The sequence below is a fragment of the Chrysemys picta genome, chromosome 9, assembly GCF_011386835.1.
Source record: "Chrysemys picta bellii isolate R12L10 chromosome 9, ASM1138683v2, whole genome shotgun sequence".
Lineage (NCBI taxonomy): Eukaryota > Metazoa > Chordata > Testudines > Emydidae > Chrysemys > Chrysemys picta.
The window spans coordinates 68,469,749-68,494,912 of NC_088799.1; the positions used below are offsets into that span (position 1 = coordinate 68,469,749).

The following is a 25,164-nucleotide window of genomic DNA, read 5'->3' on the forward strand; positions in this document are numbered from 1 at the left end:
ATGGCACTTTTGTACCCAGCATTGCAAGGTATTTACATACCAGATATGCCAAACATTCATATGCCCCTTCCATGCTTCGGCCACTATTTCAGAGGACATGCTTCCATGCTGATGATGCGCATTATTTTTTTAATGAATCAATTAAATTTGTAACTGTACTCCTTGGGGGGAGAACTGTACGTTTCCTGCTCTGTTTTACCGGCATTCTACATATATTTCACGTTATAGCAGTCTCGGATGATGACCCAACACATGTTGTTCATTTTAAGAACACTTTCACAGCAGATCTGACAAAACGCAAAGGTGGTATCGATGTGAGATTTCTAAAAATAGCTACAGCACTCAACCCAAGGTTTAAGAATCTGAAGTACCTTCCAAAATCCGTGAGGAACGAGGTGTGGCGCATGCTTTTAGAAGTCTTAAAAGAGCAAAACTCTGATGCGGAAACTACAGAACCCAAACTACCAAAAAAGAAAATCAACCTTCTGCTGGTGGCCGCTGACTCAGATGATGAAAAGGAACATGCGTCAGTCAGTCTGCACTCCTTTGGATCGTTATCAGGCAGAACCCATCATGTCCTCTGGGATGGTGGTTGAAGCATGAAGGGACATATGAAACTTTAGCGCATCTGGCACGTAAGTATCTTGTAATGCCAGCTACAACAGTGCCATGCGAATGCCTGTTCTCACTTTCAAGTGACATTGTAAACAAGAAGCAGGCAGCATTATCTCCTGCAAATTGTAAGCAACCTTGTTTGTCTGAGTGATTGGCTGACCAAGAAGTAGGACTGGGTGGACTTGTAGGCTCTAAAGTTTTATATTGTTTTATTTTTGAATGCAGTTTTTTTGTGCATAATTCTACATTTAAGTTCAAGTTTCATGATAAAGAGATTGTACTACAGTAGCTGTATGAGGTGAACTGAAAAATACTTTGTTTTTTACAGTGCAAATATTTGTAATCAAAAATAAATATAGAGTGAGCACTGTACACTTTGTATTCTATGTTGTAATAGAACTCAATATTTGAAAATGTAGTAAGCATCCAAAAATATTTAAAATAAATGGTATTCTATTGTTGTTTAACAGCGCAATTAATCACGATTAATTTTTTTAATCGTTTGACAGCCCTATTTAAAATACATAAAGGAAAATCAAAACATTTAGAAGAGGAAATGTCTACTGTAAAAGAAAATGTAAGAAAACACAAGCCATACCTTGTGGAAATATACATGTATATACACTTTAGGAAATTTATTTTTTGCACCTGCGGGGCATTGAATAGCAAACCACTACCATGAAAGTGAGAGTATAGAAACTGTTTCATGTGTGACTACTAAAATACAATGAAGTATAAGGAAAGTAATACTACTGTGGTAAGTCACCCCCAAAGGTGTAATGCAATTTCAGCAGCAGCTTTCAAAAGAAACCAAGGCAATCACAATTTTGTGATATTTCTAAGTGGATTTAGGTCTAGTTCTACCACGTACATGCAACTCCTAGTGTTAGTGATTTATTGCCATCAATTCCTCTGCAAAGCATTAACCATACACCCACCTGCACTGAGATGGCATTGCTGGAAATAACTTTTCCAGACTCATTAGTTTTCTCCCAGTAGATCATATTCTCTTTCATCCACTTCAGGCAATAGACATGAATAGGGTAGAGGGTATAATTCTTGCTCTAAGAATTGGGTGCTTCCCTGTGTGCTCAAAATAAAATGAAATTGGGATTCTTATAACTGAAATTTGTGTTTGACCAAGTATAGGAAAAAAGGAGGGAACTACATCAATCTCCAGCCAACAATCTGGTCCTTAAGCATTGTGCCAATTTTTTAAAAAAACATGACAATTTAGACTGAGCTGCATAACATATAACCAGACAACTACAATATTTGAAAACTGCTTATACAGGTGCCCATAGTGTCATCCTTCCCAAGTCCAAGCAAAACTAACTAAACAGCATGCTGATGTTTCCACAACTGAGCTGGATCTTACATTCTGAAGCGGTATCTAAAAGCATCAGAGTTAAAGCTGCTTTCCAAATCCTCTGATTATATAATTGGAAGAGAAGGTCCTTTATGTCCTTTCATATGAAAAGTGAGTCTTTCTCAAGAAGGATGTATAGAAAAATAATGCTGTTGAAGTAGTAATGTATTGAATGGTCCATGTCCAGACATTCAACTGAAGGTCCACCAATGATTAAACAGTGCAAGCAAAGATGAGAATAATGTTTAAGATTTTCCCTGAAATGCACTATAGTGGATCAGTACAACACAGTTTAACAGCACCCATGCAGTTTGGAGAAGATTCACTGGAGAATATACATACAGATGATGATACAGTATCCCTGTAATACTCATGCAACCAGCTGGCTAGAAAGTGGTATAGAAGCAGCATGCTTTAAAATGAATGGGTGGTATGCAGCAGAGATGTCCTCTCCTACTTGCTGAGAATATGACTTCACTTGCTCTTATTTTCCCACTACTCCATACAATGTAGCTATTCAGTGGCAACAATGCTAACTTTAATGAAGCTCTTCTAGATTGTCTCCATTTATATTAGCATTAAAAAAAAAGCCTGCTTGTGCATTGCATCTATCAATTGTATCTGATTAAAATTACAAGACTTCTTTCTACTTTAGTAGTACTGATTTGATGTCATGGTACTACTTTTTAATGTGTTCTGGCAAAAACTACACGTTTTTATAGCTTTTTGTAAGAATTATTGCAAAATATTTCACAGATTAAAAAAATTACACTTAAGTAAAATAAATAGCTAAGAGTACATGAATTATTCACCATTAACATTTGAGGCAGTTTCTGTATTGTTTGTTTTTTTTTGTTTTGTTTTGTTTTGTTTTTTAAAAAGATAAATGTAGTTTTCTCCCCTTGTGTGTTCTCTGTCCCCTAAGGATAAAAATGACAAATCTTTTGGGGTTTGTTTTTTCCCCTTTTCCAATTTTTTAAATATTTTCTTGCTCTTAAATGTATTTGAAATTAACACAGTGTACAACCATTGAGGAAAAGTCAGATGTTTACACTAAACTTTAAACATGCTCACTAAAACTGACTAAAAACATCAGTAACAACCAAGTAAGCCATCAACACAATATCTACCAGCTATAGTTACTCCAAATTCACATTAGCATATGAGCACCTGAACCGCACTACAGTAAAACAACAAAATTTAGATCTGTTCTGCTTTTTTAAACAGGCTGTCTTTGCTTCAGATATCCGCTTATTCCTCCCCACGCTGGTTTGCCATCTTCCACTTCTGATTGGTTGTAGGTATTCTAAATGAAGTTAAAATGTGGAACAATTCTTCTGGTGACCTATGTGAATATTGAGTTGTTTGATATGGCAAATTTAATACTATTTTATTTTTCATTAAAATAGCATAATTCATTTCAAAAGAAGCCAAAGCACTTGACAAGTGAAACCTCTGGGGACAAATATGACAGCCAAATAGATATTGCACAACAGTTACTTTGAAAGCAAAACCCAAGTAGGTTTGCAATGCCTTTGTAACCTTTATATCTTCATTATCTTATTTAATGGATAAAGCTTAACCCAACATAGGAAATGTGCAGTTGAGACAAACAAAACAATTAAGCAAACTAGAAATTTAAGTCAACTTTTATTTTTAAATATTCCATAGCCGTACAATTTTCTTACTAACCCTAGAACCAAGGAGTTCTGCATTTTCACAGTTCTCATGAAAAGTTAGCGAAAATAAACATCAGTCCATCAGGTCTCAGGTATATTTTGTTTCTTTATTTAACTTATGATTTGCCAAACCTGTTGTACCCAGTAAACACAAAATTTAGAACCCAAGGATATAAATAAAATTGACTAAAAAGAATACAAATTTTTAATAGAACACTTTGGGGGGGGGGCAATAACTCCCCTCGGGGTACATCTACTCTGTCCGCCGGATTGGCAGGTAGCAATCAATCTATCGGGGATCGATTTATCGCAGATCGATTTATCGCGTGTAATGTAGAAGCGATAAATCGATCCCCGATCTCTCCCCCGTCAACTGCTGAACTCCAGCTCGGAGAGAGGCGGAAGCAAAGTCGATGGAGGAACGGCAGCCGTCGATCCCGCGCCTCGAGGACGCGAAGTACGTGATTCTAAGCCAATCTAAGATACGTCGACTTCAGCTACGCTCTTCTCATAGCTGAAGTTGTGTATCTTATATTGACCCCCCCCCAGTGTAGACCAGGCCGAGGAAACCAATCCTAAACGGAAAGGAGGCTTCAGAGTTGGTGTGTTGCTGTCTTTGTATGCTTTTTGAACTATCCATGACAGATGTATTTGACACTTTTCCTGTCTAAACATAATTGAGTATTGTTACTTTTTCTTTGTTTTAAACTAAAATTACTGTTAATTATCATTACTTTCGCCTCCATTTGTTTCAGCACTCCAACTAATTACTAGAGCATTTATAAGGTAATAAGGTGTCTGCTTCCTAATCTGTCTGTCCTTACTTGCTGGATTGTAACAGACATGCCAAATGCAGTGTTTGTGCCTTCACAATTACCTCTGTATTGATGAACTGTGATCAATTAAGCAATAGATACAATGTGATTAGAAAGGGAACATGTTTCCTTTATAGAATGTTCTCTTTCCTTCCATTAGGAAAGATCTTGTGATAAGTCCATGTGATGTTGTGCAGTCTATATGGTTTTATAAAAATATAAGTGATTATAATGTAACTGGGATATGCTTCATGCAAAAGGTCTCTTGTAAGGTATCATTACAAAGCTCATAATCTACTGAGTGTGGTCATCCTATTTGTAGAAATGTACCACTCTTGTATCTAAAACTAGAAATATAAAACATAACTCTGAGGGCCTATTGTAATTATGTAAAGTGTGGGCCATTAAGGATGGTTTGGAATCTTTATGACTCCCATTGTCTGCAGATGGCTGTATTTACCTGTGAGTCTTCCTGTATATGTGTGTGCTGGCAAGTGAGTAATGAAGTCTTGCAGTGACATGTGATCATGTCACCTGAACTGGAATCCATCTTTAACCTGGTGCTTTTCCAGTGAGGGGGGGTAGAAACCCAGAGGGACAAAGGGTTCCCGCCTTATGCAAAAGATACATAAAGGGGTGGAAGAGAACAAGGGGGGAGAGGAGCCATCATGAAGAATCCCCTAGCTATCACCTGAGCTGCAACAAGAGCTGTACCAGGGGAAAGAATTGTGCCCAGGCCTGGAAGGTGTCCAGTCTGAGAAAAAACTTACTGAAGCATCACTGAGGGTGAGATTATCTATATTTAATTTGATTAGACATAGATTTGCGCATTTTATTTTATTTTGCTTGGTGATTTACTTTGTTCTGTCTGTTACTATTTTGAACCACTTAAATCCTACTGTCTGTATTTAATAAAATCACTTTTTATTTAGTAATTTACTCAGAGTATGTATTAATACCTGAGGGAGCAAACAACTGTGCATATCTCTCTATCAGTGTTATAGAGGGCGAACAATTTATGAGTTTGCCCTGCATAAGCTTTATGCAGGGTAAAACGGATTTATCTGGGTTTAGACCCCATTGGGAGTTGGACATCTGAGTGCTAAAGACAAGCACACTACTGTGAGCTGTTTTCAGGTAAACTTGCAGCTTTGGGACAAGTGATTCAGACCCTGGGTCTGTGTTGGAGCCAGACAGGAGTGTCTGGCTCAGCAAGACAAGGTACTGGAGTCCTGAACTGGCAGGGAAAACAGGAGCAGGGGTAGTTTTTGCACATTGGGTGGCAGCTCCCAAGGGGGTTTCTGTGATCCAACCTGTCACAGTCCATAAAGGGAATTTTTTTTCTTTTTAAAGTGTTTCAGAGAATGAGTGGTGGCTCAGGGGTGACTAAATCGAACATTTGAAAAAGATCTTGGTGCTTTTACTTTTTTGTTAGTTTAATGTGGTTCACAATTTTGGAATCCACCTCTGAGATTTTACCTGAGCAGACACTCACATCAGAATCCTCTTCGTAGTATCTCAGCACCTCCCGACATTTTATCAGCCTTCTATGTCACTTACACTCAGTTATCTTCACTAATAGTAGTAACAACTTATATAGGGTTTCATATCTTCCAGCTGCTTCAGAACCATTATCTAATGCTCACAAAATTCTTATGATGTAGAGTATTATTCCCATTTTTCTGGGGAACCGACACAGAGATTAAATAACTTGCCCAAAGTCACACAGCTATCCTATCTTTGAATGTCTTGCTCTCAAATCCAAGTTAGAAGGTACCTAATCTGGCCAGAGAAATGGCATTACAAATTAAATACATAGAAATTAATATAGATATTCTGAGGACAGGGGTGGATTAGGGTTTTGTGTGGGCCCCTGGGCCAGAGCAAGTGGGGGCCCCTCCCCACCTATTACACCTGCAGTCCCCTCCCACCCGCGATCCCCTCCTCACCGTGCTCCTGCCAGGGAAATGGGGTCAAGGCATGGGGGCTTGCCCTACTTTGCCCACCTGATGCTCCAGTTGGAACACCAGACGGGCACAGCGAGGCAAGCCCCTGGGCCCCAAACCTGCTCCCCGGCAGAAGTGGCAGGCGGATAGAGTGGGTCTGGGCAGAGGGGTGCCCATTTTTCTCCCCACCCCCCACACCCCGCATTGGCCAGGGCCCCTGGGCATGGGTCCACTGGCCCAGTGGCTAATCCACCACTGACTGAGGAGGGTTTTTTCATTTTCCACAGAGGTGAGACCACCTAGATGAGTTTTGCTCCAATTCAAACTGGCCACTGTGATAGCTAAAGTTCTGCAAATATAGAATTATCCAGTGCCCTGTCACTAAAACAGACAAGAACTCCACTGATCTGTTAGGCATCCCTGCTCCTGACAGCGAGATAGTGGAGAGACTGAAAAACTGTGCGAGGAAGAGCACATTATGCGATGGAACAAAGGGAATAGCGAAAATTTGACTCCAAGCTCCCACAATTCCATGAGAGGAATTGCTGGTATCCCACAATGCCTGCAAAAATGACCCACAAAGCAGCACACAAGATAGCACAGGAGACACTGGAATGCCTACCCACAGTGCCGGTTGTCTTTTGTTGATAAAGCTTCTTGCTGAGAGTACATGCTGCGGGGGGGGGGGGGGGGGGGGGAGGCCTAACGTTCACATGCTACAGCAATGTCAGTAGCTGTATGCTGGCACAAATGCTACCAGTAAAATAGTCTATTGTAGATGTGGCCTAAGATCAATGAGGTTGCACAGGAATAAATAGGTTCCAAATTCTGCCCTACAGCCTAGTTAACCTATATCAATATTATTCAAGGTTACTTTCTTCTACAAGTTATTCCTCCTTCGTTGGAGTCAGGAAGCCAATTATGTAAATGACAGATTTTCACCTGTACATAAGGTTTGCAGAAGTTATGCATCTCCAAGTCACAGTGACGAGAATGAGTATTGAAAGAAGTATGATTATATACTGATTCTATCAACAACTAGCAAAGATTACAAGATATAAAGTGTCAGGAATTGTCTTCTGAACTTGCTGTGAATTACCAGTCCAAGCTAACTTTGATAGCTACACTTCACCCAAAGCAACTAAATAAAAATGTATTTTAGTACATCTCCTATGGTAATGTTTTAGATCTATTCTTAATACAATACTTTCTCCACAGACACAAATCATAGTAATACAATTAAAAAATGGCCAGAAGATATTCTAAATGAATACACTTCTTTATATTTTTGTTCCATTATTAGTGTGTCAAATTATACCAAACTTGTATTATGTTCCAGCTTCACTGTGATAATTCAGTTTGTCATCACTGGGCTTTTCGTAAGAGTCAATTTCATTTACTTATGATCAGGTTATGCAACGTGGTATGTAATGACCTTAAATATAAAAATGCTGCATGTTTATGGGAAGGTAATTTCATATCACATGAGGAACCTAGCAAATTATATTTATTTCCAACACTATTTCCATTTTATTAGTATAAAATGACTACAAGGAAGAGAAAATACTAAATGCACAACAAAATCAAAACTTTTATATTTAAAGTTCTCATCTTATTAAAATTTTTTGTCATTGCAAGTATGCCATGTTTACAGAGAATATTTAGCATACAATAAACTAGATGTTGTTAACCTATTTTCTCAAGTGCTAGTCAACTATCATCTATTTATTTGGATAAAATTATTAATTATTTCCTCAATGAAAGAAATTATGAAACCCCAGGACAAGTATTGAAGTAGGCTGTATGCAAAAGATACTCAAACTTGGTAAACAATATTTTTATATGAGCTGTTTGGAAATGCTAGACTACGATAAATGCCTGAAATTCAGATAGTTTAATAACGGCTTATATTATGAATAACTGATACTTCCATAAACAAAACATTGTAAATTAACTTAAGTTCTTGTTCATCCTTTAGTACATGTAGCAGAGTCAGTGAATTGTTAACTTCCCCATTAATGCAGTCATCTACTCTAACTTGTTAAAAAGTATACTTGAAATTATATGGTATAGCGCCCAGAAATTTGCATTCAGCAGCTTCACACGAAAGCCAATAGAAAAGAAGTCCCTGCCCAAATTAGTTACAATAGTATTACTGCTTCCTTGGAAATATTCTATGAGTTAATAAGACGACAGAGGATAATGAACGATTTGAAAATCAATTCTGCTAGAGTTATTTCTCACAAAGCCCATAAATTCTAATCTCTGCCAATAAAAGTGCTGAATATGAGTTACTGCCACCCACCCTCCACTGAACTAATTTTTTTAAATCACTACATTATCATAATTCTCTGAATCGCCCCAGTATGTCTAGTATACACACAAGCTTACAGAAGTGAGCTTTTCTACTCCTGACTGCCATAAAGAGTAGAGGACACTGTCAGCAGTAAATTATAAGGCCATGTCTACACAAACAAGTTGTACTGATTGAATTATACTCAATATAGTTAAAACACTGCAAACCCATAGTTATGCAGTTATACTGGTGTAAGAAGGCTTATGCTGGTGTAACTGCTTTCAAACTATGGGCAGTACTGGTTTAAACGATTTCAGTTTACAAAAAAGTTGTATTCCCACCCAAAACAGTTATACTAATTCAAAAACCATATGTAGACCACGTCTGAGAATGGACCTCCATGCTCAGTTCCACTAGAATAAGAAATCTGGGCAGCAAGCTGGAGCTGGGACATAGGATGCAGTTATCCTAGCACCCATGTAAGGCATGTGAAACAGAATGGTCTACTAGAGCCCAGGTATATGCAGGAGGGGTGTATTTCACCATAAGACAAATTCCATCATGACAGAGAGAGAATTCCAATTTAACAATACAATTCAAGAGATACCTGTTAAGACTGACATTGACTTCACTCAAGTAATGAGAAATGGTGCTAAAATTCTCCTAAATAATCCCTATGGCAAAACTTTTAGGTAACTGTTTGCTTCTTCATCCAGGCAACTGGTCTGTCCCATCCCATCCCTTCCCTACCCCCACACCAACTCCGGGATTAGAGGATGAGCTACAACATGCAAAGAAAAACATTTAGTTAATTATCCTCTGAACACACACTGCAGAGAAAATTAAAAGTGAAAAAGAAAGATTATGAAGTGGTAATATACCAGTAGAGCACGAACTGTACACAGACATGCCTCTGAATTTCCCAGAGTTTTGCTGACCAGTTTTCATGAAACATTTTTTTTTATGTTCAGAGAAAGGTATTTTCAAACTCAAGATGTTCAATCTAATACAGAAGTTCGATTTTAATTGGTTTTTGTTTGTTTGATTTTACTTCCTCTGTAACAGAACTGAATAGGTAAATCAGCCTCCCAGAATTAAAATATTTATGACACAGGAGTTGGGCAAGGAACTCCTTGAAGGCAATGTAATAAATTTAGCCTTGAAATCCAAATTCAACCATTCCAAGGCTAATGCTACCATCAACACTAGTTTTTCCATAGTAACGGAGAAATTATGGCAAGGCACCCAGTTGCAGAAGGGAATGAATCTTCTTCAAGGGTGGTTCAAAAGCAGCGGTCTGATGTACATCCTGGCTTCCATACGGGAATGAGCCCTTCTGAGACACAATGCTTCCTTGAGTTTGCGTGCCTCCACACTGACCTTAACTGGGACACACACCTTCAAGGTATGATATAGTCCTTAAGTTCTGACATAACACAAACTTCAGACGGGTATTAACCACATATTTTCAACAACAGAGTACAGCTCCACCCTTACGCCAAATTATTTATTTACTGACAACAAGGCTGAGTATCAACCTATAGACGCCACTAATGTAAGGGTGGGCACGGGAGATCATATTTTATGCCGAACAAAATTCATTTTCTTTATCACTTGAGAAGGATAGTATGACTGTGCGCAGCACTGTCTCATATTCAGGTGCCTCCGTGTATTTAACAAAAACATTATGTGAAGTCACCCATCACATCTTAGTTGCCTACTATCACTGAATGTCCATACTATGAACGTTTATCCCACTCTCAACCTCCTCCCCACACTGCAACACACAGAGAGACATCAGCAGAATTATTCAAGAATAAAGGTTTACCTTGCTCTCCCAGGCCCTTCAACATGCACCCTGCAAGAGATGCTGGGTGATTCCTGTTCTTGTGTCTATGATTACTGGCATGAGTGCTGGCACTGATCTGCCCAAATATATGCTATAAGGAAAAGCCCCTGAAAAAACCCAGTTTAAATATAAGAATTACTTATTGACTTCCAAAAAGTCTGCTTGGTTATTCTCATTTCATGAAGTAGATGTAATCACTACAGATATGTCCATCATGGCTGAATTCAATGAGTCCAACTCATAATCAATAAAGGTTTCCCTTTTATTTCCAGTAGGATTTCACCTCCTCCTGATCTCCACAGTTTATCTGACTTTATTGCAATATTTTGCAGTTTTCAATTTAATGCACACTTTTTCCTGGAACTGGGAAAGTTGCATGTTTTCAGAGCTATGTAGAATATGCTATCAACACCTCTGATAGAGCTTAACTAGAAGAACAGGGAATTTTAAACCCCCAGGTACAAGATTTACAATCCAAAGGCATAAAATAAGTCAAACAGAAGGAGTGATAGTATGACAAAAAAGAGTTTTACACTCTATTCAAAAAAAAAAATCACTAAAAATATTTTGGCTCCTCAGTGACATTTCAAAAATGAATGTAGCCATGACACTTTAGATCTTAGTTCTGACCTCTAACGCAGTTAAAGAAAGTATATCGGAAAGGTTTTCAGGTGAGAATCTTATTTAAAGCCCCCTATTTAAAAAGGGCTTTTAAAGGTACTGATTCAAGTAACATGGGAACATGTATATACAGTTTAAATCTTATTCATGTTTTTTCAGCCTACATATTATACTGTACCTGAGGGGAGGGATAGTTCAGTGGTTTGAGCATTAGCCTGCTAAACCAGGGTTGTGAGTTCAATCCTTGAGGGGGGCATTTAGGGATTTGGGGATTTAGTTGGGGATTGGTCCTGCTTTGAGCAGGGGGTTGGACTAGATGACCTCCTGAGGTCCCTTCCAACCCTAATAATCTATGATTCTATGATCATAGGAAGTGAGGCATATTGTAGAGGCACTTTCCACAGTACCAGAATAATTATATTATAATCTGTTTACAGGGGTGCACAACAGAGGACACAGTGGGCTCTTCTTCACCCAACCCCTGGTCAGCCCTAACTCATGGGGAGACAGGAATGGGGATACATTGCCAAAATAGACTGCTATTGTACAGAAAGAGACCAGAAACTGCATACAGACTTTTTCCTTCTAACTCTGACCTGTAGTCTGTTTCTTTTGAGTTTGGTGCAGCCTCCCCAACTCCTGTAGCCCCCGGCTGCACCAAACATAAAATATAGTCATTATGCCTGATTGCCTGTGAGCTCCAGTTTACTTCTAAGATTCTTATCCCTTGCATTCCTGGCCCACAAACTCAGTAGCAGCTGGCACAGGAAACTGAAGATATTTTTGTCTAACTCTTCTCAGGTTGCTCCTACCCAAGTGTTTAAAGACTTTTACACACTGTATCACACATACCTATTTAACGTTACTCCAAAACTACGGGCTCTAAAACAAGGATTTACAGTTAAACAAAAAAGTTAAGGAAAGATACTTTCCTGGCAGGCCAAATCTACCATAAAAAAAAAAATTGCAGTCTACCCTTTGTTTTTTCATTGAAGATTACAAAATGATTCATTATCTAAAATACTACTCAAGACTTTTATACAACATATCTGAAAAGCTTAAAAATATATACTACTTGCCACACTTTGAAAGATGAGTACTGTAGCTTATTTGTTTTAACTAGCAGAACGAATGCCAAAATTGCTATTGGCATGAAGCTTAAATATGTGAGGGAATAGTCCCTCACTAGGGAGACATATTTGAGCCTTCAGGCAAATTTTGGTTACTTGAACAATTTACGATGCTTTCAAAACAAGCTGTTGTGGATGTGCAAGATATTTTACATGGAATTTTTTTTTCAAATATGCTAAGTAAAGGCTGTGTTGAGCCAGGGCTAATTACGTTTTGTTATGAAAGAATGGCTATGGTATTGAAGTGCATATGGGATGAAGCAAATGGCCCTTCCCCTCCTTCACTTCAGACATTCCACCATCAGCAGTAAAGGAGTTCCATTACTGTACATCTTAGAAAGTGTGCCCTGGTCACATACCCCCTTCCTGCAAACTTCAGGGATGTTTAGTGACTGTATAAAAAGATTATTAACAGCCAGGACAAATGTTACAGCTTAAGGAACTCAGCAGGTTATCAGCCTCACAACGGGTATGGAAAGTCAGCCAATATTCCTCACATAAACATGGATACAAATTCAAAGTCAGCCCAGTTGTCAATCCTTTGTGCATTCTCACACTAAAGCTGTGCACAGAGGAGGAGATGTACTGAAGCCACTGGGGCAGATCTATTAGCAAATATGCCATATGGTAATATACATAAAACCATTCATAGCTTACTAGTCAGCAGGTTTCATTGCTCGCCCCAGTGTCTCATTTGACACCAGAGGTAAATAACTTGATTTACCAGTCACCTCTGATGTCAAACGATTTGCCGTCCTTCAACCAAAACAATAGTTTCAGCAATTTCAAAAGCCTTTTTAAACAGTAGCAGCAAATCTTCCGGTTTCTAAAGCTTCCATGAAGAAACATTGTTAAGCAGAGTCTGCAACAATAAGAATTACTGCTCTGCTTTTAGACACTTCCCTCTTAACAGTGCTTACCCTAAAGCCTATGTCTTTAACCATTATGATCATTTATCGTTCACAGTACTTTTAGACTTCAATCTTGGTACTGAAACCCAAGAAATTAACTAATTTTATAACACGTTTCACACAGGGGTCCAACATATGGCACAACAGTTTATTATTTACAATTAACACCATTACATTTCATCTCTGTTATTATAAAGTAAAACATATCTCCTACCTGACTGGATTGCTGGTTAGAGACACTCTCAGAGACTCTAGGCAGTTAAGAAGTTTTTCTTCTGTGATACCAGATCGTAATTCATGGACATATTCTTGTGAAGATAGTGTGCATTCATGCTTGCTATTTTTCAATCCTCCCTGTAAAAGAAAAAAAAATGAACAGATGAAATTTTAACATAGCCGGAATCCAAATTACATTAATTAGTAGAATATATTTAAGAAAATACAGATGTGAAATTTCACATCCAGAATTGTCACTCTTTCTATCTGGCAAGAGTACTGCATCCAAACTCCTGACTTACAAGTATAAACAAGGCTGTATACAGTAACATTCCTTGTATGGCTAGCAAGAAGGCTAGTGCACACAGAAAATTTTCTTCCATCCTCCAGAGAAGAAATTAAAACAATTTATCACCCAAGTAGCAACTAATAGTGATGTATAGCACATGATATATTAAGGCTTAAATAAAATTCCCTAGGACAAAAAATTAATCTGACATGCTGTTTGAAGAAAATAGTGTACATCATTTTAAGATTTTATCCATAGATTTGAAAGGAACTTATTTTTTAAAAGTAACCAAAATTGAGAAAAAAAGATTTACTCAAAATATACAAGGATTGACTATTTAAAAAAATGTTGTGTTAACATTGTGAAACATACAAATAAGAGGTAGATTTTAATGTATAGATATAAAACACATCATATAGAAATATGGGAAAATCCACCTGACATCTTATTTAAGGAAAGCAAGTAACAACTCCCAGCAGATGAACCTTGGTACGTAGTTTGGTATCTGAGGGATATCCAATCAATATTTCATAACTCTACAGCTTTCTAAACCCATCCTGCACTTCAAAGTCTGTTATAGTAATACAATGAAGCTGGGCGAAAGGAAGACAACTGTCTCCAGACATTATTTCTGGGAGAGAATTGTGGGGACTTTTTCTACAAATGCGTATCAGTTTGCCTAAGTTCTTGATTTCATATGAAGTTCAGCAGAGTTGAAGCTTCACGATCGTCTAGTGGTTAGATAACCAGAAGCTTGGGTTCCAGGAGTAACTAATAGTTTTGGTACTATTACATAAATAATAAGAAGAGTTGAAATTTGGTTGTGTCCACACAAACTGCATTTGGAAACTCTGATGAGTTTTAGCTCATGGGCTCTAGTCTCCATCTTCTATGGAAATTGAGGTAGTATTGGAAGAAATAAATTTGGGGAAGAGTTAAAGGAGGTGTTTTCCCCTTCCATTTATCAGTTTACTCCTTGGCTTATCTATCCAATTTTATGGGAACTGCATGCAGAAACAGAATTTTCACATTCATTTCAGCTGCTGTTTATCTGGTGAGATTTTCAAGCACAGATTTCAAGTAACAGTTACAAAAGGCTCCTAAAGCATTAAGTTCATCAATTAAGTAGATAAATATGTAATAAAGAGAAGTTTTGGTTTTTCACCAGCACTACAGCTTCAAAGTTGGCATATTACATTATTTCTGACCTGGACATGCAAAAAGTCAAACCATCTCCAACTACTCAAATCCCTGCCTTCATGCCTCTTCACAGTTCTAGAACCTTAACTGGGCCTGCCTCTTCCTGCAGTTCCCTGCCTCATTACCTAAATACATCTGCAACAAATGAGATTGATCCTACAGAAGAGAGTTGCCTTCACTATACAATTCTGATTTATTGCTTGAGCAAGTTCCACCCTGCAGAGGGAACAAGGCAGATATGTCAGACTATCTTAATGCCAAAGAAAGGCAGCACATGCATTACCTAACGCACGTGCTTGACTTTAGTACATTAACAATGTTAATATGTTTTAAAATAAATGTTAATATATACACACACAAGTCAAAAGCAAGGTAACTAAATGAAAGTTTTAGCCGCCCAATAGCACGTGTCTTCTATTCCTCCACCCACAACTATACACATTATCACCACATGCACCACAGACCATATATCGCAACCCAATCTCTCCTGCAATCTATTCAATTATGCATGCACCCAAGATTATTTTCCCCTTCCAACCCTATTACTTATGGACAATTGGTGTAGTACTTGGCTATGTTAGGAGACTTTGGGGGGTGGGGGGGGAGGACGCGTTAAGAGATGGCTAAAAGGTGTTTTGGATTACTGAAATCCCTAGAGTTAAGGTTCTGGTGCCTGGTCTGTGGGGTATGGTAGCTGCAGTAATGGTGAAGTTTGTGCTTGTGCTGAAGAAGGTATGTGATGTCACGTGACTCGATTTGAATGATTATTTCATTGCTTTTTTTGTCAGGTTTCTTACATGTGGCAAACCTAACTGCAACAAAACTGTTTGTTTTAAATTAAGTGAAGATGGGGTTTGAATGAAAGGGACAATTAGAAGTGAAACTGTTTATGACTTCTTCTGTCAGCAACTATGTAAGTTCTCAACACTGGAAGTAAAAAAGGAGAAAAAAAAATGTAGCTCCTACTGGAGAAGGTTCTGTATTGCACAAGATTTCATGTACAAGCTCATCAGCCAGCTTTGGATGTGCGACAGAGACTTTCAGCTATAATGTTAATAGTTGCAAAACAGGAACCTAAATAAGTATTAAAAACCCCTATCGATTGCATGTTATCTTTCAGAATGCACCTCTGATTTGTATATAAATAGCCTTCAAAAAACCATGTTTCAGTCACTGACATGAAGCAGGAGTTCCATGGCCAAATGTTCATCCAGAGCCCAATTTCAACAACGTCCTAATAATAAAATGTTCAAGAAAAAAAACAAAGCAAGTAGGTAGAAAATTCAGAGTAAGAACAAATTCCACACTGGATATTTGTTTTTAGAGTAAACCAGCAACTTCTGCTCTATTGTAAACCCATTTAGACTGCAACACCAACATTGGAGATGCTACCAGGAGCCTCCATAATCCCTGTTATTGCAAAACTTTCAATGACTCAGCCAAGCAGCTTTCCATCTATTTGATAAGATATTTATCTGCAGCTATCAACAAGTTCTTTGGGGCTATGCATAGGGGAAAACGATTTCAAAATTTAAAAGATTTAAGATGGGAGTCTTCTCCCCTCCCCCCCCCAATTCTTCCAGCTTCTCAACTTCAGTCACTTTAAGGATCCACATGGCAAATCAGTGAAACTTCTTCTGAAAATATGTATTGTACTGTAAAACAGTCACTATGAACAGTGATTTAAGTGTAGCTGTAATTATTTAAGAGTTTTATTGCAATATGTGGATTAATAAAATCCTGTTGTGATATAGAACATAGGGAACAAGTAGAAAATGGACGGATGATACAAATTTTAATTAACTGCTCTGTGTAAGATTAAAGTTACTAGTATACCCATCTGATCTTTAAAAAATAATGCAGAGACAAAAGCTAGCAATTAGTGTGCGTCACACTGTACCAAAGATAGCGGAACAAAAAGCTTTATTCCTTAATTTGAAATTGATTAGGAGGGAATTGTTACCTCTTGAGTAACCCTCCTTCCTCTTCCCACCTCCCACTCCCCTCAAAACATGCATGCACGACCAAAATGGTGGGAATGGGGAGAAGAACTGCAGGTCAGCTGATATACTGAGCTTGCAGTGCTTGTACCAGAATTTACATTGATGGGGACGCAGGACAAATGGTTAAATATTGGGACATCTGGTCACCCTGCAGGCAGGCACCGGGGTGGAACGCATTGCCAGCGTTGGGTCCATTGTCTGTGCCAGGGGACTGGTGCCGAGGAGAGCTTCCTGCTGCGGGAAGTCGGGTCCCTGCTTTTGAGCCCCATGTGAGTTGCTTCTGAAGTGCACGGGCAGTCAGAGTTGCCTGCTCTCAGTGCTGACAGCACCAAGGGTAAAGACCCTGAGGGAGAGCCTTTACCCTTTTGAGTGTCTCTGAGAGGAGACCTTAAGGCTTCCTACCTCTTCGCGTGAGAGGGTGAAGCCATGCTCCCAGTCAGTTCTGACTTGGCAGCGGAGCATGAGGAAAAAGGTTTACTGCCCTTCTCTGTAGGCGGCTGCAGAGCTTTCTCCATGAGGAGCATTTTTAGCCGCAAGTCTCTGTCACGGCAAGCCCTAGTTTTTAAGTTGGTGCAGTGGAGACACTTTGCAGGAATGGCATTTAACGCAGAGTGAGTGCCCGTCAGACCGTGGCAGAGACTCCTTGCAGGAGCCACATTTCTTAAAGCCTGGTGACCTCAGTATAATGAAAGTATGAGCGGCAGGGGAAATCTCAACAAGAGACTAATTGGGGGGGGGCGGGATTTTTTAAACTAACGAACTATGCTAAAGGAAAGGGAGAACTGGGAAATGGCTAGCTAACTATTTCTATTTTCCTCTACTTATTTCCTACAGTAACCTGGGAAGAGATGAGCACTTCCCCGAGTCCCCTCTTCAGCTGAGGATGGTTGAGAAGGAACTGAGGGGGGGTGCAGGACGCGCGTGCTCAGGCAGACCCTAACGACAACGCGAGACAGTAGCTGAGCGCGTGCGTCCCCGCCAGGCACTGCTACCAAAGATCTCTGATCAACGGTGCCGGGACACACCATCAACTAGAGCGGAGCACCCACAGGGACAGCACTCGAAGAAGTCTTACACAAATTAACTTTTTTAATCTGAGATGGGGTAACTTCTACACATTTTAATTTAACACCATAGGCCAAACTCATCCTGACTGAAGTTGGCCCTAAGTATTTTTACTCTAGTTTAAGTGAAGACTTAATTACAATTAACTTGAGGATAACTCACAACTTGCAATCAAAAAATCAATGAAAAATTCACTTCAATAATGTTTCAGAAATAACCAAATGTGAATTTTAAGGACACAGACAAACACAAGTATTGACGTAGTTTTTAAATTTTCAGGTGGACAGTTAATTTCTTATGAGTTGAGAGTCCCAAGTTGGTTTCCTGGTATAAGATATCTTATTTCTCAGAACCTTCACTGAACACAATCATGCCTTTAAAGTACATTTACTCCTGAGGGCATTCTGCACCAAAAAATCTGCACTAAAAATAAAATTCTGCACATAATATTTTAAAATTCTGCAAATTTTATTTGTCAAATAAATGTGGAGGCTCCAGCATGGCATTGGGAAGGACAGAGCACTGACTGCACAGAGGTGGGAGATCTCTGTGCAGCTTCTCCCCAGGACATGGACTCAGTGATGAGGCTGCACCCAACCCTGACACGGCACAAGGACCAGGCCTGCCCCAGAAACACCCCAGGGCCATGCCACTCCATACCAGGTGCACCACGTGTGGGCAGGTAGGCTCATTAAGGCAGGATCCAAGTGTGGAGGGGCTTAATGTGGGGGGATCCAGGTGCGGATTGAGAAGGTTGTGTGTGGAGCAATCTGGGTGCGGGTGGCTCAGTGTGGGATCTATGTGTGGTGGGGATCTGCATGCACAGGGACTTGTTCAGGGGTTCTGGGTGCAACAGTAATAGGTCTCTGTAGGGGGGGTCCAGGTGAAGGTGTGTGGGGCTGTCATAACTATAAAGGGAAGGGTAACAGCTGTCCTGTGTACAGTACTATAAAATCCCTCCTGGCCAGAGACTCCAAAATCCTTTTCCCTGTAAAGGGTTAAGAAGCTCAGGTAACCTGGCTGGCATCTGACCTAAAGGACCAATAAGGGGACAAGATACTTTCAAATCTTGGGGGGGGGAAGGCTTTTGGTTGTGTTCTTTGTTTGGGAGTGTGTTCGTTCTCGGGACTGAGAGGGACCAGACATCAATCCAGGTTCTCCACATCTTTCTAAACAAGTCTCTCCTATTTCAAACTTGTAAGTAAATAGCCAGGCAAGGCGTGTTAGTTTTCCTTTGTTTTCTCAACTTGTAAATGTACCTTTTACTAGAGTGTTTCATCTTTGTTTGCTGTACTTTGAACCTGAGACTAGAGGGGAGTCCTCTGAGCTCTTTAAGTTTGATTACCCTGTAAGGTTAATTTCCATACTGATTTTACAGAGATGATTTTTACCTTTTTCTTTAATTAAAAGCCTTCTTTTTAAGAACCTGATTGATTTTTCCTTGTTTTTAGATCCAAGGGGGTTGGATCTGTATTCACCAGGAGTTGGTGAAAGGAAGGAGGGGGAAAGGTTAATTTCTCCTTGTTTTAGATCCAAGGGGATTGGATCTGTGTTCACCAGGAGTTGGTGGGAGGAAGGAGGGGGGATGGTTAATTTCTCCTTGTTTTAAGATCCAAGGGGTTTGGATCTGTATTCACCAGGGAATTGGTGAAAGGTTTTCTCAGGGCTTCCCAGAGTGGGAATCTAATTGGGAAATGGTGGCAGCGGACCAAAGCTAAGCTGGTAGTTAAGCTTAGAAGTTTTCATGCAGGCCCCTACATTTGTACCCTAAAGTTCAAAGTGGGGATCCAGCCTTGACAGGGGCTCAGTGGGGGCTGTCTGTGTGCGGGGGGATAGAGCTCGTTTTGAGGTTGTGGGAGGCTCAGTGGTGGGGTCCAGATGCTGGGGGAGTGGGGCTCGGTACGGTGGCTCATCGGGGTGGTCCAGGTGCAGGGGGAGTGGGGCTCGTCGGGGGGGGGGGGGGGGTCTGGATGCACGGAGGTTGGATGGCTGGAGGAGCAGCTCCCTGTACTGTGACCCCTCACCATGCAGCTGAGGAGCGATGTGTGCAGGGAGCATGTGGGGGGGGGGGGGGAGGTTGCAGAGCTTCGTACAGCCAGGAAGTAGGGAGGTGGAGTGGGTCTGACAACCCCAGATGTCATGCAGGGGAAGAGGAAGCTCCATCCAGCCCAGCCGGGATTAGCAGCTGAGCCCAGCACAGAGTAGGAGCCACCAGCCGGGTTCTCCCCAGTCCCGCCCCTCTGCCCCAAAGTGATTTACCTCATGGTCGGCTGCCCTGGGCACCCAAAACATACTGCTGAAGAGGGTTGCATGACTGCTCTTGTGACTTCCCTTCGCTTCCCAGTCAGAAAGTCATTTTTCTGCGGTGAAGCAAAGAAAGCTGTGGGAGACAAATTCTGTGCAGAAGCAGTGGTGCAGAATTCCCCCAGGAATAATATATTATAACAGAGCACCAGACTCTCCTACAGTTATATTTGAGAGTCACTCACTCACTGGGAGTCTAATTTCTCTAAAACCCGCAGGTTGTCTCAAAATTTGCTCCAATTGTCATAAATATGTGGGATAAGGTTAGTGATCCAAATTTTTACTCAAGTCAGCAAGCAGTTCCTAAGAAAAATCCACACCCTCCTCCCCCCTAAAAATAGTTGTTTACAAAATCATCTGGTTCTTTTAACCAGGGCTTTGGAGCGGAGCCCAGAGCTGGAGCACGGAGCACCTCCGGAGCAGTGGAGCTGCAGGTTTTTGCCTAGAGCTGGAGCGTAGCCGGAGCACAGCTCCAAAGCCCTGCTTTTAACTGTTTTTTGAGCACACCTGGGGGTCAACCGGTCACTCCAATCCTGCTCCTTCAAGGAAGAATTATTTCAAAAGATATCAATAGTTAAGTTTGGAATTCCAACCTGGCTCAAGCTAAACCAGGGGTCGGCAACCTCTGGCACGCGGTTCGCCAGGGTAAGCAGCCTGGCAGGCCGGAGCAGCCAATCGCAGCTCCCACTAGCCGTGGTTTGCCACTCCAGGCCAATGGGAGCAGCTGGAAGCCGTGGCCAGCACATCCCTCGGCCGGCGCTGCTTCCCACAGCCCCCATTGGCTTGGAGCGGCGAACTGCTTACCCAGCATGCTTACCCTGGCGAGCCGCGTGCCGACCCCTGAGCTAAACTAACACTCCAAGCAGAGTGAAATGCACATGTGCAGCAACAGTAGGGTTCTGTTGCAAGCAAGAGGGTGTGTAGGCAGTCTGTCACAGTAAATGGGTGACTTAAGCCTTAAGGTGTAATGCTGCAGTGCTCATTTGTTGTTTCTCCAGGCCCCTCCCTTAATCTCTATACCTCAGTGTAATTCACACCTGCCCTTCATACTCTTCCCTTTCTCCACTGCCCTTTCCCCCCTACCTTTCTCCCTTCAACGTCCCCTTTCCCCTCCCTTGTCTTGTCCTGCTGTTTTTAGCGTATCCTCTCCCTCAGTAACTCCAGCCCCCACCCCCAAAAAGACCGTGGAATTTAACACGACATACTACCATCATATTGTTCATTCTGCTTATGTGTTATACCCCTCTGCCCACCCTTGGTCGATCCAGTATACTTAGGTTATAAGCTCTGTGTGGATGGGAAGTGCCTAGCACAATGAACATTACTGTAATCACATACTTACAGTTAGTGCTTAAATCTTCTTTCAAGCATGACAAGAACATTATTATTTCTGTTCTATAGTAAACTGTGTAATAAAGAAAACTGCTAATGTACACCAACCAACATTATGCTCTCCACTCCACACACTATCCACCAAGGATTCTAACAGTGTTCCACAGACATTAGGCTATTGAGACATGGAACAATCTTTAATGCTTCCATTAGTATAAGCCTTATTCGGTTAGACATTGCTTCACTGAGTAGCACCAGAGGTTCAGATTCTGCTATATTTGCCTCAAGATGTGACAGTGCTGCAGGGACCAAAATACAGTCTTTTTTGGTGCCTTTATCACCTGCCCTCCACTGCCCTCTCACCCCTATTATGAGAAACTGAACTAATGTTAAGTTTGGTAACTTAAACATACAGTGATATTGCTTTTGGTTAGAACTATTATACAAAATAGTCTATACTAAGATTTCAGTTATTCCTTTGTTTAATTAAAATTGAAATCCCCATTCAAGTTGGACGTTGGTCAAATCACTCCAGTTACAGGAATTCTGTTTGGTTATATCAGATATCTTTGAAGGAATGGCTACATCGACTGCAGCTACCACTCCTGCATTTACAGTGGAACAGCCAAAGAAAAATATATACAGATCCAAGTTTTAACTGGAGAATAGCATGTGGAAAAGTCACTGCTTGGACAATTTTATATGTTTTGTTTTATCTGACAGTTTAGAGAGTCACTCAGGTAGTAAAAACTCTTTTTTTGAGGCAACTTAAAGCCTAGAGAAGCAGAATTCTCAATATCTAACATTTACAAAGTTGTTACCACCTACTGATTGAAAAAGCAACCTCTCTTATAATATATTAAGCATGATCCAGTGCCTAGAATGTAAAATGTAATTGCAACTAAAGTAATTACTACTCAAATATATGTTTAATGTATGGAAACACAGTTAATTGGTTGTATTTAATGTTTAAATGACTTACCAGGTAGACAAACCATGCACTGTGAGAGTTATTAGGTCTATTAGGTCTAGCATTCCTCAAGTACATTGAGTTCTTAAAAATTGAGCCACCCAAAAATAATTAAAAAAAAAAAAAACAGTTTTTCCCTCCCAAAAGAAATGTATTTTCTACCTGTCAAAGCTGCTATTCTACTGATTCCCATATTAATTATTTTTCAAAGAAAAACTATCACTTTGGACATGAGCACAAGTCTCAGCCTCAACCAAGTTATCACAAATGTTAAACATTTAAACTGTCATTATTATATATTAACAAAAAAAAGGAAAAAGTACTAACCACAAGAAAAAAATAAAACCTTTATTGTTCATCATCTAATAAACATACCTACACTCCTCTGGTAAAGTAAATATAACTTACAGCACACACAAAAAATACATTTAAAGGTTACACTAAAAGCAGCACTTGTCAACTGTGCTGCATATTACAAAATTGTCAGTACCATTAGAAAAGTATTCCAAGGCTTAACATAGTAGCTAACAGTAATTCTTCATGAAGCTGTAGCTTTCTTTTTTCTACAAGCTGTCACTAATGTTAAACACTCACACTTAAATCCCTCTAAACTCATGAGAAAATGCACAATAAGAGAGACTGAACGTCATTCTGACTTTTCTTCCAATGCCAGTGTTCAAACTCACATGTTCGAGAAACAAAAAATCACTAGTGCCTAAAAAAAAAGGGTTTGTTTTTTTTTGTTTGTTTTTTTTTTTTTTAAAGAAAAAGTCCAATTTGTATTCTTTTAATTCGCTCTTATTAAGTTTTTGAGCCTTTAGGGTTAACATTTCCTTAACCAGCACCTCTAGTAGAGGTGCAAAGTAATCACTGTGTGGTGATGCATATATGAATGGCCAAATCTGACTGCAGTTCACAGATAAAAATAGAAGTGGGTGCTAGTGCTGTTAATAACACGCCTGCGCGCGCGCACACACACACCAATCCCTATATATTGTTAAGCTGATGGACACCTCCTGCAAACACACTATTTAAATAAACTTCCACCCTCAGGTAATGTTCACTTGTTTTCCAGAAGCTTCAACATACTACAGATTTTAATATTTTCATTAGTTACTGTTGCTTTAAAAATTATATATTGTTTTCTTCAATAGGAGGAAATAAGGATACATACTAGCATTGGTGGAAATTAGGGCGGTCAACTAATCGCAGTTAACTCATGCAATTAAAAAAATTAATCGTGATTAATCACACAGTTTTAATTGCGCTGTTAAACAACTGAATACCTATTGAAATTTATTAAATATTTTGAATGTTTTTCTACATTTTCAATTATATTGATCTCAATTACAACACAAAGTAGACAGTGCTCACTTTATATTGTTATTTTTATTACAAATATTTGCACTGTAAAAATGGCATTTATAAATTCACCTCATACAAGTACTGTAGTGCAATCTCTTCATCATGAAAGTGCAACTTACAAATGTAGATGTTTTTGTTACATAACTGCACTCAAAAACAAAACAATGTAAAACTTTAGAGCCTACAAATCCACTCAGTCCTACTACTTCTGCAGCCAATCTCTAAGGCAAACAAAAGTTTATTTACATTTACGGGAGATAATGCTGCCCGCTTCTCGTTTACAATGTCACCTGAAAGTGAGAACAGGCGTTCACATGGCACTTCTGTAGCCATCATTGCAAGGTATTTACATGCCAGATATACTAAACATTTGTATGCCCCTTCATGCTTAAGCCACCATTCCAGAAGACATGCTTCCATGCTGATGATGCTCGTTAAAACAATAATGCATCAATTAAATTTGTGACTGAACTCCTTGGGGGAGAATTTTATGTCTCCGGCTCTATTTTACCCACATTCTCCCATATATTTCATGTTATAATAGTCTCAGGTGATGACCCAGCACATGTTCATTTTAAGAACACTTTCACTTACGAGTTGACAAAACGCAAAGAAGGTACCAATGTGAGATTTCTAAAGACAGCTACAGCACTCGACCCAAGGTTTAAGAATCTGAAGTGCCTTCCAAAAGCTGAGAGGGACGAGATGTGAAGCATGCTTTCAGAAGTCTTAAAAGAGCAACACTCCAAAGCGAAAACTACAGAACCTGAACCAACAAAAAAAGAAAATCAACCTTTTGCTGGTGGCATCTGAGTCCGAGGATGAAAATGAATATGCATCGGTCCGCATTGCTTTGGTTTGTTATCGAGCAAAACCCGTCATCAGCATGGACGCATGGCCCCTGGAATAGTGGTTTAAGCATGAAGGAAGATATGAATCTTTAGTGCATCTGGCATGTACATATCTTGCAACTCCAGCTACAATGGTGCCATGCAAATGCTTGTTCTCACTTTCAGGTGATACTGTAAACAAAATGTGGGCAGCATTATCTTTTGCAAATGCAAATAAACTTGTTTGTCTGAGCGATTGGCTGAACAAGTAGTTGCACTGAGTGGACTTGTAGGCTCTAAAGTTTTACATTGTTTTGTTTTGTACATAATTCCTTATTTGTAAGTTCAGTTTTCATGAT

General features: G+C 39.8%; 1 protein-coding gene across 13 annotated transcripts in view; it reads right to left on the reverse strand.

The window, feature by feature from the left end:
• Positions 1-25,164, reverse strand: part of DIAPH2 (diaphanous related formin 2) — a 906,188-nt gene that overhangs the window by 732,336 nt on the left and 148,688 nt on the right. For all 13 annotated transcript variants that reach the window (XR_010590414.1, XR_010590415.1, XM_065557222.1 and 10 more), the window contains one exon: positions 13,446-13,585. Coding sequence is in view for 11 of the 13 variants with exons in the window: in XM_065557222.1 (XP_065413294.1) it covers positions 13,446-13,585 (140 nt within the window). In the remaining 2 variants the exon portion in view is untranslated. The remainder of the gene's footprint in view (positions 1-13,445; positions 13,586-25,164) is intronic.